The sequence below is a fragment of the Phaseolus vulgaris genome, chromosome 3 (assembly GCF_000499845.2).
Source record: "Phaseolus vulgaris cultivar G19833 chromosome 3, P. vulgaris v2.0, whole genome shotgun sequence".
Taxonomy (NCBI): domain Eukaryota; kingdom Viridiplantae; phylum Streptophyta; class Magnoliopsida; order Fabales; family Fabaceae; genus Phaseolus; species Phaseolus vulgaris.
Window position 1 is genome coordinate 52631109 of NC_023757.2, and position 16849 is coordinate 52647957.

General features: G+C 32.7%; 3 protein-coding genes and 1 long non-coding RNA gene across 7 annotated transcripts; 3 read left to right on the top strand and 1 right to left on the bottom strand.

The window, feature by feature from the left end:
• The first annotated feature begins 936 nt into the window (after positions 1 to 936).
• On the top strand, positions 937 to 2243 carry LOC137808713 (uncharacterized). 2 transcript variants are annotated; one of them, XR_011080728.1, is made up of 2 exons: positions 937 to 1197; positions 1767 to 2243. It is a non-coding gene; the product is annotated as an uncharacterized lncRNA (long non-coding RNA). The 2 variants fall into 2 exon arrangements; XR_011080727.1 differs by having other exon boundaries at positions 1990 to 2243.
• LOC137808711 (protein NETWORKED 2D-like) lies at positions 2205 to 6331 on the bottom strand. Of its 2 annotated transcripts, none has more exons than XM_068609970.1 (2): positions 6003 to 6331; positions 2205 to 5438 (listed from the first exon to the last, which is right to left on the bottom strand). In XM_068609970.1, the coding sequence occupies exons 1-2, from the start codon at positions 6094 to 6096 to the stop codon at positions 2470 to 2472; spliced, it is 3063 nt and encodes a 1020-aa protein (XP_068466071.1). In that variant the 5' UTR covers positions 6097 to 6331; the 3' UTR covers positions 2205 to 2469. The 2 variants fall into 2 exon arrangements, with proteins under 2 accessions (XP_068466071.1, XP_068466072.1); XM_068609971.1 differs by having other exon boundaries at positions 5775 to 6331.
• Positions 6332 to 9216: 2885 nt separating this feature from the next.
• Positions 9217 to 11074, top strand: LOC137808714 (uncharacterized). Its single transcript, XM_068609972.1, has 4 exons — positions 9217 to 9489; positions 9587 to 9675; positions 9754 to 9870; positions 10685 to 11074. Exons 1-4 carry the CDS (start codon positions 9306 to 9308, stop codon positions 10892 to 10894), a joined length of 600 nt encoding a protein of 199 aa, XP_068466073.1. The 5' UTR covers positions 9217 to 9305; the 3' UTR covers positions 10895 to 11074.
• A 1200-nt stretch (positions 11075 to 12274) lies between these two features.
• LOC137808715 (uncharacterized protein At4g38062) lies at positions 12275 to 15893 on the top strand. Of its 2 annotated transcripts, none has more exons than XM_068609973.1 (2): positions 12275 to 12417; positions 13095 to 15893. In XM_068609973.1, exon 2 carries the CDS (start codon positions 13132 to 13134, stop codon positions 15745 to 15747), a length of 2616 nt encoding a protein of 871 aa, XP_068466074.1. In that variant the 5' UTR covers positions 12275 to 12417; positions 13095 to 13131; the 3' UTR covers positions 15748 to 15893. The 2 variants fall into 2 exon arrangements, with proteins under 2 accessions (XP_068466074.1, XP_068466076.1); XM_068609975.1 differs by having other exon boundaries at positions 13100 to 15893.
• The last annotated feature ends 956 nt before the right edge of the window (positions 15894 to 16849 follow it).

Here is a 16849-nt window from a genome sequence, read left to right on the forward strand (position 1 = left end):
AGGGGTTTAAATTAAGACTTAAACTATTTTAAAAAATAACTTGATTAATATATGTTGTGGAATAAACTAGACAATCCACTTGTATCGTCTACCAGGTAAAGCAAATACTATAATAGAGAAGAAGCTGTAAAGGATTGGTAGAAGATAAAGGAAGGAATAAACAAGAAAGAGACATGCACAAGTAATGTGGTTCAATAATAGTGTTAATCAATTTCAATTTATGTTTATGTCCAAATTCACAATCACATAGATTACAACTAGAAGTTTCTCTCTTCCTCTGAACTCTCACTCAACTCACTTTTTTACTAAATATATATGTTGTACTCAATAATTATAAGTGAGTTGTCAACTGTCGTTATAGGTTTCTATATATAGTAAATAACTATTATAATTAACTTTTTGTGAATCGCGTTTAACTATTATAATATACAGCTAGATATAAATAACATGAGATTTAAATTTACTATAAGGGCAAATCAAGTTAATTCCTTAATCATGATTATTTAGAAATCAAACAACCAAATCAATCCCTTAACCAGTATTATTGATGGAGTAGTTCATGTCAAACACTCAATTTCGTTCTGAGACATTGAGTTATTTGGATTATTTGACTTAGTTCAAAAGAAGAAAGTATTTTCCAATATCATTCAACTTCTAAGATCAATAATAGTGATTCCTCACTTATTAAGCTTTAAGTGCAATCAAATCAAGGAACTTAAAGAAACATGCATTTATAAATAGCAAAGCACTGAATGTTACATTGTTTTTCAATCCCAAAAAAAAATTTGCTACTCGTCATAATGTTTAAAAGACAACTCAAGATTGAATAACTAACAACTAAGGACATGTGGCTTTAGATGGTGTGTTCAACTTTAGCATTTTCTTTCTACACCTCATCTCACCTCTCTATTCATATTGTTGAGTGTTGGACTGAATTTACATTTGATTCACTCGGCGAATTGACTTTTTATGATTAATTAATTACATGCCCTCAACTAACCTCCAACCCAACCCAACCAATTGACTTTCCTTGGCCTCAAGGTTTCCTTTACGCTTAGTGCTTCATGGCCTTCACTCAGCAGCTCATTCTTAAGCTTGAGTTCTTCTCTGACACAAATCTGCTTAGCAGGGCTCAATGCTTGGAGGTCTTGAATTTGCATGTTCTTTGCCATCAATCCACTTAGCACTCAGCGGATGGTACCATTTTTCTCATTTATAACTTTGTTGCTCTTTTTCCTCTACTTTCTGCAAAATTTCAATAATTTTAACATAAGATCATTCAACTCATCAAAGTAATCATTCTAAGTGGGAAGAAGTTAGCTTTCATACTAAATATTCTCTATTTTTCCCGATCTATAGACCTAAACTAATGTAAAATCTAATAATATTTAGCACACCTATCACTTAGGCCAGCCAGTAAACAATGGTATGAAAAAAAATCTCCACCTTTTCTCTTTCACAAAGGTATAGTTGTTCAAATACTAATCATTCTTTATTTTTTAGAAATATTGATAGCAATAATACGGTTGTTTTAGTATATGCTAATGATATTTTTTAGTTGGAAACGAAAAAATTTGAAATTGATTACATAACTACTGGATAAGACTTTTACGATTAAAAATCTTGGAGAGTTAACATACTTTCTTGATCTAGAAGTTGTTAGAAATAAAATTGGGATACATTTATGTCAGAGAAAATACACTTTGGATATACTTGAAGATGTTGGTATGTTATATTGTGCATCTGTTGTCACTCCTATGAATCAGAAGCTCGCGGTCAACATGTGTGAAATTATTCCTGATTCTACCTCTTGTAGAAGACTCATTGGAAGACTGATTTATTTGACCAACATTGGGCTGGACATCATACATGTCCTTCATTATTTAAGCTATGCTCTTTTGTGATTCATATGTTCTAGTTTAATAGTTTCAACACATACATACAGATCTGATTTTCAGCACAACTATCAGTTTTACACGTTTTTTACAGATATGGATTACAATATGTGCAGTTCCAATTCAAACTCCCTATGCAGTCTAGGTTGAAGCTTTCTGATAAATGATGGTGAGGGATATTTTGAAAGAGAGAAAATAAGAAAAATAAGTATGGTTCTTAATGCAACTGCATCAGTATAGTTATTTTTATTCTATTTGTGCTACAAAGAAATTAAGAACAGAAGTCCTTCTGTATATATACAGCATGAGTGATATCAATGAAAAAGTTATGAGAATCTTGCTTTACAAGGAGTGATTAATACATATATGATGAAAAGGGCACACATGACAAACTGAAGCCTACATTTGGTAGTACTTTCTGGCTATTTATAGACAAGCACAATATGAATTGCTTCCTTTAAAGTAAAAAAGACATTGAAATTTCAATACATTCTATCTAGTGAAACCAATATAGGAATTTTGTCCAAGACAATAAAAGTTTAAGAAATGTGGTACAAATATTTTACATATGGCTTTATCCTTTATAAGCACGGTATTTCCTATTCATTCCAGGGGTCATGCAGGAGAAGATTGATTGTTTTTGTTTCTTTGGTTTCACACCAAAGATAAATGACCTCAGAGGAACAGAGTTTGAATCTGTAGTTCTTTGTGTTTTCTTAGAACTTGAGAGTCCAAATCGTTCATTCATCTTTGCAAGAGCCCTCTCCCCATCAAGTTGGAGAGTTGTTACTAGATCTAAACCTGCTTGAAGTTCATCAGCAACTCTGTGGTTCTCTTGTTTCATGTTCAAAACCTCACCTTGGAACTTGGCTGCTTGATAGCTGGTGAACTTGAAGTCGTCATCTTCAGCACTTGTTTTCAGTGCTGTGGTTATCTCTTCTTGGATTTCACACAGGGACGAAAATCTACATTGAAGTTCTTCCTTCAACATTGCACTGTTTTCCAACCACGATGTTAGTTCATTTAGAATCTCTGAAAGGTGTTTATATAGCGGTCTTGCATCAGATTTCAAAGAATATTTTGCACTACTACTTCCTTCTGATGATTTCCATTTGTCCTCAATTCTTGATACCTCGCTCAGCAAATCTTTTATGGTGGTCTCAAATTTCTGAATCCCAGTAAAAGAAGTACTGAACTTTAACCAGAAGTCTAGATTCTCCTCTAGAAGTTCATCAATGCTCATCCGGAACCTCTCTTCAGTGGCTGATATTGCAGTTTCTGGTTCTGCAGCTATCAAATATTCTTCAATGTCATTTCTCTCTAGTACAGGCTGCACTGAAGAAAAGTCTCCCAAATCCTCCCTTCCCTCCAAGTTTTTCTGCAGAACACCTAGTTTCTGACGTAGGAGTCTAATTTCCTCATCTTTCAAGGTATTTGCAGTCTTCAGTTCTTTCAACATCAAAGATGACTCAAAGAGGGCATCTTGATTTTTCTTCTCTATTTCTGCTAGTTTCATCTTCATATCATCGTAATTTTGAAGAGCATTAGTATATTCTGACAGCAAAGCATTTTCCCTGTCCCTCATTCCATTCAACAATTCCTGCCAATCAGGTTCATCTTCTTTTGATATTCCTTGCTCCTTGGAATCACCTTTAATCACCTGATTTTCTGTAGTTTTCAAAGCACCTGTTGATTTTGTAATATCACAGTTGCTAGAATCTGGAGACTTCTCTCTTTCTTTCAATTCTATTTGTGATTTGTTTTCAACTGGCTTTTCCTCTTTCATTTCTAGTGAATTGGTGACCTTAACATCATTTTCTTGTGAACTTGCCACTTTAGGCTTGTCTTTTACCACTTCAGCAAACTCTGGCTCCTTATCTGAATTAACAGTATGAATTACACTGTCTTTTACCACTTCACCAGCCTTGAGCTCCTTATCTGAATTTACAGTGTGAACTACACTGTCATTCACCACTTCAGCAACATTGAGCTTCTTATCTGAATTAACAGTATGAATTACACTGTCTTTTACCACTTCAGCAACCTTGAGCTCCTTATCTGAGTTTACAGTATGACCTACCACAGCAGTGGCCTTGTTCTCCCTATTGGACTTTTCATCATTCAATAACTCACTATCTTGATTCAATGCATCTTGTCCTTTAACATCACATTCAGATTCAGCTTCTTTTGATGAATTCCTTTCGGTTAGTGATACTTCACTCACCACATCTGGTTTCACCTTCTGAACTTTCTCTGAGATTCGATCAAGATTACAATGTGCTTCAGTGAAGTGTGTTTGGAGGTTGCTATTCTGGTCTACAACAATTTGGTTTAGATCCTGTACCCCTTGCAACTTATCATTCATTTCCCTTAGTTGATCGTTCAATTTAGCTTTATCATTGATCAAACTTTCCTTATCAACTTCTAGAGTTCGAACCACGGAATGAAGTTCATCTGTTTCTACTTTTAACCTTTTCACAAGAGCTGTCTGGGAAGAAACTGCTGTTTCTAAGCTGACAACTTTGTTAACAAGTGAATCAATCTTTTCTGCCATATCTTGCACTGTTAGAGTTGAATAAGATCCAGCCTCAAAATGCTCTTTTATTTTCTCCTGCAACACCTGCAACTCCTGTTTCTGCTGATTCATTTTCTCCACCTCTTCATCCAACTGCTGTGTTCCTGCTATTTCTTTTACATCTCTTCTAGCCCTTGGCCCTTTAGAAATGGTTTCATCATAATTGCATTCGTTCATGAGAGAACGTAACTTATCCCTCACTTCCTTTACCTTTTTAGACTCAACTTTGGCCTCATCAAGTGATATCTTCTGCTTCTCTTCCAACTTTGACAATGTCTCTTGGCATGACTTAAGTGCTGCTGCAGCCATCAAACACCGAGCTTCCTCATCATCAATAGCAATACCTTCTCCGAGTTCATCTTGCAAATTGGACACTTTCTCTTGTAATGCCTTGATCTGGTTCTCAGTATCCCAGTACTTGGCAATGGCATTATCATAAGAACTCTTCACAAACTCTTTCACAGTTTGCAACGACAGAATCTCCTTCTGCAGCTTGTCCATCTCTTTAAGTGCCCCCTTTCTGCTCAATCCAGATTTTGGAACTTTTGGAGCTGCAGCTGCGGCTGCTGCCTTCTTTGTGCCGAGTTTCTTCGTGGCTGTTGTTATGACAGTTTTTAAATCTCTGAGTGGAGGCTTTGGAACCTTTGGTACATTTGGAACATTTGGAACATTTGGTTTGTACCCTTCTCCCATTTTTCTGGGAGTTTTTGGTCTAGGTGAATCCTCTTCTTCCTCTTGCATATACGGGACTTGATCTGGGCACACAGAAGCAATGGTGTTGTTGGCATTTTGCAACTCTGTTGAAATGTGATCATACCTATCAGCTAAAGAACGGTATGACCTGAATGATTCTTCCACAAAGCTTATCAGTTCTGGTCTCCTTTTGTAATACATTTCTGCTCTCTTGGCAAAGGAATCCCCCTCTTCCTCTAGGAGCTTCAACACAGCATGCACCTTTTCCTCCATATCTGCATTTTTCTTCAAATTTTTATTTTGACAAATACACAGGATGTATAAAATTCTCTATAAGTGAGATTTGTTGATCATACAATGGCATTTAAGCAGCCTTGCATGTTCCGATTTGTGGAAAGAAAATTTAGATATAAAATCTTTCGAAAAAAGCCAATGAACATCCATCATCAAGTTCTTAAATTGCAATGGCCTAATCACAGACCAAATTGGTCACATCATAAGTTGAATCCTCTGATTGCAGTCATATATATATAGCATTCTATTTGCGCGTGAGCAAAACATAATTTGAATGTTGAAATCAATAATTGACTAACAGATCATCCAAATCTTACATGTTGATTCGTTCATGACAAGTGAAAACAAAGCAGGCCATTTCAATCTCTCTCATATGAATTTGCCACAAAATTTCCATGCTCAATGTATCAAACCATGTGGCACAAACTAGCAAATAATGTGGGATTAAGATCAAACCAAACAACTAAATTATATTATGAATTGAAAAGATTAAAAGCAACCCATTATTTATTTGAATACAAGGAAGATGATAAGAAAAAGCTGACCGTGGAGGTTTTGCTCCATCCATTTTGATTGCTTTGTTCTGATGTGGCTAGCCCACCACCATGAATATGCACTGCTTGCAGCTCTCTGCAACATGTTGGTTGTTTCTTCTTTCTATTCCTCAAAGGTTTTATGTATATCCCTATCTACTCTCTCTGAGTCTAGAGAGGGAGAAGATATAAGTTTCATGAGAAGAAGAAGAAGAAAAGAGAAAAAAAAGTGAAAAAAAAGTTGCATTCAACAATAAGAAACAGATTTTATGTTGTGTAAGAAAAGAGAGAACGTGGAACTAATAAGTTCTAATTATGGGATCATGATGAGAGAAAACTTCGGCCGAACTTAATGTCCCAACTCTCTTTTTTCTCAAAAACCACAACCAATGACCTGTCTCCACGTTTCACTCTCATGCTCATCCAACCAACCAATACCTACCACCTTTTCTATAATCTTAGTTTCTAAATTTTACTTTTCATATTTCAAAATATAAAAAATATACTTAATCTATGTAAGATTTAAAAATAAATCACATTAACACAAATAAATAATATAGTCTCACATAGTGGATACCAAAAGCACTCTGTAACGGTTGTAGATCTCACATCGACTAGAGATTAGAACCTTTCATTGCGTATAAGTGGGTGCAAACCTTAACCTCATAAGCCGGTTTTATGGGGTTTAGTTAAACTTAAAGTTCACTCTGTAATATGGTATCGGAACCATTTCGAGCTTATTCTAGCGAGTGTTTGTGTTTGACCTATCGTGTCACCCTATTGGACCACCCATAATATATAGTCTCACGCACGAGTTGGCAGTCTCGGCGTGAGGAGGTGTGTTAGAGATTCCACATCGACTAGAGATTATAACCTTTTCATTGTATATAAGTGGGTGCAATTTGGTGGACTTATCTGACCACCCGCTATCGGACCGTTATCGGACCACCCATAATATGTTATCCAACCTCCAAAGTGTATTAATTTTATTCAACTATTTTCTTCCACAATTTCAAATATAACAATATTATTTACAAACTGCAGAACGAAAAACTATAACAAAACCATAAAATTAATTGTAAGAAGAAGAAAAAAAAATAAAAGATTGTTCTATGATCTCATAAACATGAATAAGAGTTGTTGACTGTGTTATTCAGTGCATAACTTTTTCCTCTATCACAATATTTAAAAATTGATTGAGATCTTTTTGTCATTACTTTCTTATAAAATTAGAATTCTCTGAGTTGAATAAAACTGCCGAAAGTTATAGAGGATTAACTGATTCTAGAAATAGAAAGGGATAAAGAAAATAAACTAAGATGAAAATCAACTTAAAAAGAAGTGTCTTTCTATTGACACATATTGTCTTCTTCATCACTCATTAGAAAAATAATTAGGAAGAAAGCCTAAAACCACAAAGATAAATTAATGCTTAACTAACATTATAGAAGACAATTATAAAAGGGTCTTCTGAGATCCAACTTCAACAGTGCAAACTATCACCATTGTCACTGCTCATAAAGTCTAAGGTTCCAACCACCCAATAATGGACCAATTAGATCATCATATTTCATAATTGCACCAATCAATATAATGATGATCAACACATTAACACATTCATTAAGAGAATACCAACAATTACTCACCACAAAATAGGGTCGATTTATTTAGACTGAATTAAATTAAATTAAATTAGATACATTGTGTCCGTTCAATGTACACAAATGTTACTAAAATAAAAAATAAGTGGTTGAGATAGGTTTAAGAGATAAAAAAAATTAATATTAAAATAATATTTCGTATTAAGTAATATAAGTATAGTATCAGTTTAGTCGACTTAAAGATTAATTTAAAAATAAAAAGCAAAAGAAGAAGAAATAAAGATATAAATGAGTTTAATATACACAAAAATAATAATATTTTAATATATTAGAGTTAGTTTGTAGGACGTTTCTTTAAATAATATAGTAGTGTGGGTGTGATCGATTGAGAGATTAATTTAGAAACAAGATATTGAAGAAAATAAAATAAAAGTATGAGTAAGCATAATCAAGTAGATTTTCTTAAAAAGTGGTTTATAACAATCTTGATAAAATTTTAATATTTTTTTTTCAAAACAACATATTCATATTTTTAAAAGAACACTTATAAATTTTAAAATAAATTCAACATATTATATTTGAAACAACTGATTTTTTTAGTTACAATAACAAAAAAAAAAATTAACAGATTAAACTTAAACTTGAAAACAACTTATTTTTTTTATGTGAAAAAAAAATATGGATCCATATTCTATTACTAATCATCCATTATTAACATCTTTCTTGGTTATGAAGTGATTAAGTAGTTGATTATTTTTTATTAAAAATATTGGTATAATTGTATTTTTTTTTCGAGAATATTATTGATCCATTAGCTCAAAAAATAAATATATACCCACTACTTAACCTTAGCGATGTTCAGCATGTATTGTACAGTCTTAAATTTGACCTATGAATGTCCTGGATCTTATTATGAAATCATAAGCCCTAAACAAATATAAAGTATATCGGTTAATTTTATTCAAACTTATTCAATAAAAATAATTATTATTTTTCCTTTACTTTTATTATTATTTCACATATTTTTGGAACTATAAAGTATTTTAAATATTATATAAAAATAAAATAAAATTAAAACAAATTTTTAAAATAATTAAATATAGATCGATATATTATAAGAAAATAAAATTACATATAGACTAATAAATAAGATCATTGTATAAATGAAAATAAATTAAATTAAATAAATAGAATGGGTATGTAACTAAAGATAAATTAAATAATATAAAATTATTATAACTGAAAATAAATTAAATAATATAAAATTATTATAACTGAAAATAAATTAAATAATATAAATATAAAAAATAAATAAAATCAGAATTAATAACATAAATACAAATAAATAAGATCGATAATTACCTAAAATAGATAAATATAAATAAATAAATAAATTAAATATATATATATATATATATAACTAAATATAAAATAAATAACATAAAGTAAATAATTAATTAAAAAAGAATCTTACCTGAAAACGTGGAACAATAATGATTAGTTTAATAATAAATCAGTTATAATGGTTCGGGGAAGGAGAGAGATTGGGCCAATTCGGGTGATGGCCCAATACTCTTAATTTCTGAGTCTTTCTATAATTTCATCAAAAAAAAAAATAATAGACAAAACCCTAATCATCTCTTACCTTAGAACAAACCATTTACGTGGCTGCAGAAAGACACAGAACATAGGGTTTGTTGCGTTGTGGTGAACGATGGAGGGTGCGCGAAGGCTACAGGGACAGTCCATAGGACTTTTCAATGAAGGAATTGGCTTACTCTTGTTTCGCTGGTCGGCTCTTCGAACTGCTGTTGAGAACGAATGGGGTGGTCGTGAGTCCCGCGTCAAAGCCGATCAACTTGTCACCGATGTTCTTTCATGGTTCACTCAATCCAAAGGTATATCGATTCGCGCAACAAAACACAATTCAATTCTATGGATCCGAAACTCTGTTTTAATTTTTGTTTTTTTACTGTTCTGGTTTATGTGTTCTAGACCCACTTTATATTGATGATTTAGAAGACATACTGGATCAAGGTATGCTTTCGCTCAATGTGGAGGTCGAAGATGGCAGCGTTGAAGAGGTATAAGTTTTTTTATTTTTTTTATTTGTTTGTTCTGTTAATTTCACGTGTTCTTATTTTTTTTATATGATTATGTAGGTAGCTGAGAAATTAATGGTTATGCATGAAGAATTCTTGGACGAAAATTTTAGTTCCTTTGAAAATCTCAGGAAAGCCAATCTTGAGCAAGCAGCTCGTCCTCCTCATACACCACAGGTACATTACTGACTGTATGTGCATAATGAAATTTTACTGTTTTTTCTTAATATCATATTTACACGGTTTTATGCTGGTTTAATCTAGGGTGTTTCGATTTCTAAATGATGGCTATCCATAAACATTAAGTCATAATTGTTGTGTGCCTCAATGCAAAATGTCATCTAGTGCCTCTACTCTTGCCTCTCAAACTACCTTTCAATTTTAAGTCTTGAAAACCTTATTGGAATTTCTCAAACAGCCACTATTTTTTTTGCAATTATTTGGGTAATTCTGGTATTTCTGTTTCATTCCTTGTTTCCTGACTTAGAAGTTGGAATGATGGAATGTATTCAAAGAACGCAAATAAGCCCTGAATAATTATTATGTTACTCTATGTTTGAAATAAGGAAAAAATACCACTCTTCTTGTGAAGAGTGATGTTGAGAAATCTTATGAAAGTTGTGATTTCTCCCACTTCCTTTTTTCCCACAATTTTCTTCCTACCTTATAGCCAGTTCTGAAACCTCCTATTTTAGGCTTCTCCAAAAAAATGTGAGGAACAATTCTGTTGATCTCCCAAGTGGACTGGGACTAGATTATGTAATTTTCAATTTGTTACATATGTTTACAGAGCATGTTTAGTTTTTTGTACTCATTTCTCCTTGTTTATATATAGCCAGGAAACTATTGGCTGATCTTCCACTTGCATTGAATTTGAATGCAGTAGTACTGTTAGACGTTTTCATTTCTCCTTATATAGCCAAGTAACAATTGGATGATCTTCCACTTCCGTTGAATTTGTGATAATGTTAGTCGTTTTTTGATGTTTTAGATTGTAAATGGTGATGAAGATGACACTGATGAAGATGATGATGATGAAACCATGAGTGTAGATGATAATTCTTCAAACAAGAATAGGGAGATTCCCAGAACTGATTCAAACAGTAATTCAGTTAATGAGCCCCGGCCAAATGTTTCAAGTGAAGCAGATGATGGATGGGTTGTGGTTTCAAACAAAAGAAATAAGGGTAGAAAAAATTAGATAAAAAAAATATTTATTTTGTTTCAATTTTTTTGTTTCAAGCGTGGTAGTTGCTTTTTGAGGTTTTGCAACATCTTGAGGTGTGTATTATGTAGCCGGATTTTTTGTTGTACTCATTTGAAGGTCACCCCGGTGATCAGCATTTAGAAAGAGAAATGGATAAGCATATATTCTCGAAAATCCTACGTTGTATTGTATATGATTTATTCATTATTATTTTTGGTTTGTGCATTATGTTTGAGGTTGATGTAACTTTTATTTATGGGCACCAATTTTTCTATCCATACACTAAATTGTACAGTTGGAAATGGTACATGTTAATCCAAATTTTGACCTAACTCAATTAATTTGGTTAAGTGGGGTTTATCTTTTATTAAGTAACAATTTAATTATGATTGGATTGGTTTATTTATTGAGTATTTTTAATCATTTATTAAGGAAAAACATCTCAATAAGTATTTTTTAATATTTCTTAATTATAAAAAATAATAAACAAATTCTTTTTATAATTATTTTTTATGTTACATTATTGTTTTTTATTTTGCCGTTTAATATTTGTTTTTACCACTAAAATGAAGGGAGAGTGGAAGCACACTCAAAAAGGGTCTCTTTTTTAATTCCTTTCAAACTGCGGACTTCTTTTTTACGGATTTAGGCAAACTAATTTATGTAACATAAAAATTACATTAAAAAACTAAAATCATAATTGTTAAATATGAGAATTTAGGTTAGTACATGTAAATCAGACTAATTTCTAAAACGAGTGTTTTAAAACAAAACAAAAAAAAAAACATTAAATTGAGGGGAATTGTGAACGGACTCTTTCTTCCTATACCTCCATACCTTCTTGTGCCACCCCATACTAAATACGAAAATATCATTTTATCCTTTTTTTCCACCCCTTGAATTTGAAATAATAAGCCTATATCTGGATTACATAATCCAGAAGTCAATTTCATATTTAGAAAAGATTTTCGGATTATGTAATCTGGAAGCATCTGAAAAAAAGCTTCCAGATTACATAATCCAGAAATTAATCTTATGTATAGAAAAGACTTCCGAATTATGTAATCCGAAAGCTAATCAAAAAAGACTTCTGGAGATTTCTGGATTATGTAATCCGGAATATTAAAAAGGGTAATTTTGGAATATGAAAAATTTATGGGGGTGGCACAAGAAGGTATGGAGGTGCAGGAAGAAGCAGCCTTGTGAACGTAAAAAGGGTGTGAATAGCCCAGTTACAGAGACCAAGTTTTAGCCCAAACAAAATTAACATGGCCGAAACAAATAATTCAGTTTTTTAATTTACTAACTTTCAGTTTCAACGGCTAGTTTTTTCGTTTCGAAAACAAATATAATGTTCTCTCCAATCCATTATCTACCTTTTCGGTTTGGTTTTTATCTCACTTGAAAATCAGTTAGTACACAATAACGGTAACTTGCGATCTGTTTCTCTCTTTCTCTCCATTTGCATTTCACCATCTTCACTCCAACACAACACTTTCTTCAGCTCTTCAAACCAGGTCAGTTTCTGGGTTTCAGACCTTTTATCTTGAAACTGTTCCCCTTAACGACTTGGAAATTCTCTTCTGATTTGGAACACCTTAGCAGGGTACGAGGTTTAATTTTATGTTATGTACTGAAGTCTGCATACTAATCGTTTTCCGGCATTTTACTCCTTTTATATGGTAAATTGAACCAATTAGCTTTTGCGTAAGATGTGTAATGTCTCTAAGTTGATGATTCAAAGAGAAGTGCTTGAAACATACTCACACTATCATACTTGCTATTATTAAGTAAAATTTCTTGAAAACACAAAATTATGAGAGGGGTTCATAAATTTATGGTTAATCTTCTATCACTTCTTATGGTTGAATAATGTTCCTTTTTTAAAATTTCTGGTTGTTGATATGCTTTAAGAAATAGGAGAGTCTCTTAGAGACCTAAAGTTAGATATTGTTCCAAATATGATTTTGACCATGATCTATAGTTATCCTAGGATGAAATTTGAGTAACATGTTACCTATTCAGTATAATTTATTTTTTGGAACCAGTTAAAATTTTAGGAAACTGTATCTAGTAATGATTCTTTTTGAAGTTCATTCGGCGAGATTTTTGGTTAAAGATCATTTTTTTAAAACATGTACAAGTTAAATGAAAGGACAATGAACACTTGTTTTAATCTGAACAATGCTTGCAGAACAGGTTTTTCTTGAATTTCTTAAATGTAAAAAGAAATGGCCAAGGTTTACGAAGAGCTCGATGAAGCAAAAGCAAAAATAGAGGAACTGAAGGCAGATCTAAGAGGCAAGATAGATTTGCTTGAGAACTTGAAGAAATCCCATAATGCACAGGTCAATCAGATACAGGAAGCAAAGCTCAAAGCTGAGAAGCTGGATCAAAAACTGTTTCAACAAGAAGATGAAATTTCTGAGGCAAAGCTGGAATGTGAAGATCTCAGAGGGAATTTGAATAAAAAGGAGACGATGATCAAACATCTCAGTGCTGCAAATGATAAACTTCGAGTGGATTGTGATGACAAGTTCAAAAAGTGGGAAGAAGAAAAAAGAGGGTTGGTGTTGGCCTTAGAGGAGGCGAATGAGAAGACACAGAACCAGGAACAACAGATTTATATGTGCAAACAGGATATTGAAAGACTGAAAGATTGTCTTTCGGTTTCAAAGGAGAAGTGTTTGGAATCAGAGAAAAAAAATAGAGTATCCAAAGAACTAAGAGAAAGAGATGACATGTACCAGAAGTTAGAGGATGAAAAAAGGAAGGTGGAAGATCAATTAAAATGGAAGAAGGAACAGTTTCAGCATCTGGAAGAAGCCCATGACAGACTTCGACAGCAGTTTAAGTCTTGTAAGAAGGAGTGGGAGACAGAACAATCTACATTGATAGATGAGATTTCTTCACTTCAGACTAGGTTAGACTCTCAGATCAGAATCTCAGAGGATTTTCAACATCAGATACACACTTGCCACCAAGCTCTTGCTCATGTTGAAAGCCAGAAAAAGCGATTGGAAGTTGAAGTTTCTAATCTTAAGGTGCAGCTTGATGATGCTGGTAATGAGTACCAGGATGGTAGGTTACAGCTAAATTGCTTAAACACTGACCGTGACAAAGATATTGCAGATTTGAAATACTTGCTAAAAACAAAAGAGGCATATAATAAAGAATCAAAGTACAGAATTGATAAGCTAGAGCAAGAAAATAAAGAGCTGCGAATGTCCCTCAAAGAACTCCAGGAAGCTCAAATTCAAGAGGCAGGAGCTTCATATTCGCAGTCAAAGTTGCGGTCCAGGCTCAAAAGTTTGGAACATACTCACAGAGAGTGTTCCTCTACTTTAAAGGCTAAAGAAGCTGAGTGGAACATTAAGCTAAAACAGTTGACAGCAGACCTGAATAGATGTCAATCTGAGTTGGAAACTAAAATTGAAGCAGTTGAAGGCCTGCAGATGGAACTAGAGGGGTCTTATTCTTTATCCATTGAGATGAAGTTATTGAATGAGGAGATGTCTGTGATGCTGTTAGTGTTGAAACAGGGAATTTCTGAGGCTCATTTGAAGCATGCTAGTGGTAAGGATGAGATGGACCACATCAACAAAGCGAGAGAAGAGGAGATTTTTCAACTGATGAAGCAGCTGGAGATGAAAGATGCTGCTTTGATGAGTGCCCAGAAAAGCCTAAATGAAGAACGTGAGATAGCAGCATGTTTTAGGGAGGTAGAGTCTTGTGGATTCAACAATGAACTGGATAGGCACATGGTTTTGCAAAATGAACTGCAAAATGAGCTGGAGGAATCAACTATGAGCCAGCTGATTCTCAAAGAGAAGGTTTTGCATATGGAATGTAACTTTAAAGAACAGATTAAAGAAATTCATGATGCTTTAGACAGTGCAATCACTGAATTGGATGAGACAATATGTGAAAGAAATGAAGTGGAATTTGAATTGCAAATATGGAAGTCAATTGTTGAGCGCTTGAAGAATGAAGTAGAAGAAAATCATGTGGTGCGTAGAGAACTGGAAACTTCACTTCTTGTACAAGTAGACTTTGGTGAAAGCCTCAAGCAAGAGAAAGACAGCTTGGTTTATAGGTTAGAAGAGCTCCAGAAAGAATTTGAAAGAGCTGTGATTGAGAAAGGCACAATAGAAAGAACCTTTAAGGATGAGAAAAATAATCTTGTCCAGCTTATGAAAGGAAAAGACAAGAGAATGGATGAACTTATGCAGCAAGTGACTTCACTGGAGCAGCAGTTCACTGACTCGTTGACCACCTTTTCTTTACAGCTTATTTCTTCTCAGATTCTATCTGCACTTGAAATTGAAGAGAAGAAGTTGATGGTAGTGGAACTTGAGGATGATATTCGTGCTATGCAGCAGAAACTGAAATTGCAGGAGGAAAACTGGATCCAATCAGAGCAACTAGCATTGGATACTGAAGTAGAATTGAGTACAAAGCAAGCCAAAGTAATGGAGTTGAATGATCAAATGGGGACTAAGCTAAGAAAGTCAGATACTTTGCTTCAGAAACTCAAGATGGAGAATGGAAAATTACTTGAAAGTGCTACGAGACAGTCATCAGAAAGGGAAAATTTGTTAGCTTTTATTCAGGGATTCAGTGACAAAATCTGTGAGTTCTCTACCGCAGACACTCTATTAATGGACATGTTGAGAAGCATGGTGCAGTCTTTTGAGAATGGTTGTCCAGTGATGAATTTGAAATCGGATGATGGTTTCCTTGTAAAGGAGAATATGTTTATTCAGTCTCCCAGGAGGATAAAGAAACTTGAAGCCAATTCTGATAGTAGATCACCATTCAAGGAGCTAAATTTGCTAGAAGAATAGGAATGTGTGCAGTGTTGTATTCTCAGCAAAAGGGTCATGAATCATGATCATTCTTTGGATGTGTTCACAAAGATCATGCAGTTTTAAACTTTACTATCCTAATCCTTTGGATTGTATATGCCATTTATTTATTTATTTGTATTTCATCCTATGTTCTTCAAATAATCCTGAGTTACATAAGCATCTAGAAATTAAAATCAAATATATATCATGAAGAAAAGAAATGGAAACTAAGGATAAAAAACACAAATATTAGCTGCAATTTATATAATGGAGTTGGAGATACAGATGATGTTTCTTATATATGATTTTAGAGGCATTCGAGAAAGTTCTTTCATAATGAAAGTCAAATATTTTATAGGTTTACATATATTTTCAAGTCTCCACAAATATTATTATGTATGTTTTTAAGTCTTTATAAAAAATTGTATTTTTAAACCTCTGATATTTTCTATCATTAAGTATACTTAGTTTAATACAGAACAGAAAAATATTAATTAGGATTATTAAGTTAACAACAAATATTTCAAATTAAGAAAATTCTATATTTTAGACACATAATTAACATATTTATTATTTATTACAAACAAATAATTATATATATAATATTGTATTTTTTAAAAAATAATTATGTTTTACTTATAACTTATAATTTATTTTCTAAATTTAATTTTGATATTATAGTATTAATTTAGTGTAAAATAAATTTATAATCTATCATAAACATAAATTGTGTCATTTAATATGTTTCATAAACAAGGATCTTAACCCTTACATATGTATAATAAGGAGTAAATATGCTTTTGGATTCCAAATTAATTATGTATAATTGTGGTCCATTTTGATGTGTTTGGAAATGCTTGTGGTGATGGGGTATTTATTTTCTATAAAGACCTTCACATGATTGAACATAGAGTTTTATAGCAAAATCAAACATTCAATAAAGTGGTAATAATAGAATTAAGAGTTTGAAAAACAATAATCATCAAAATTAAAAAGAATACAAATTTAAAATATGTTATTCATCCATTGAATATAGATCATTTTCAATCTAAGAATTAAAAATTTATTTTCTCATAATATAAATATCCTCAAAAACTAA

Bases quoted from the DNA above. Each gene is read 5' to 3' on its own strand.
- LOC137808714 (XM_068609972.1), top strand. From the start codon at position 9,306: ATGGAGGGTGCGCGAAGGCTACAGGGACAGTCCATAGGACTTTTCAAT. The intron at 9,676-9,753 runs GTATAAGTTTTT...ATGATTATGTAG, and splicing joins AAGATGGCAGCGTTGAAGAG to GTAGCTGAGAAATTAATGGT. The intron at 9,871-10,684 runs GTACATTACTGA...TTGATGTTTTAG, and splicing joins GTCCTCCTCATACACCACAG to ATTGTAAATGGTGATGAAGA.
- LOC137808711 (XM_068609970.1), bottom strand. From the start codon at position 6,096: ATGTTGCAGAGAGCTGCAAGCAGTGCATATTCATGGTGGTGGGCTAGC. The intron at 5,439-6,002 runs GTCAGCTTTTTC...AGAAAAATGCAG, and splicing joins GATGGAGCAAAACCTCCACG to ATATGGAGGAAAAGGTGCAT.
- LOC137808715 (XM_068609973.1), top strand. From the start codon at position 13,132: ATGGCCAAGGTTTACGAAGAGCTCGATGAAGCAAAAGCAAAAATAGAG.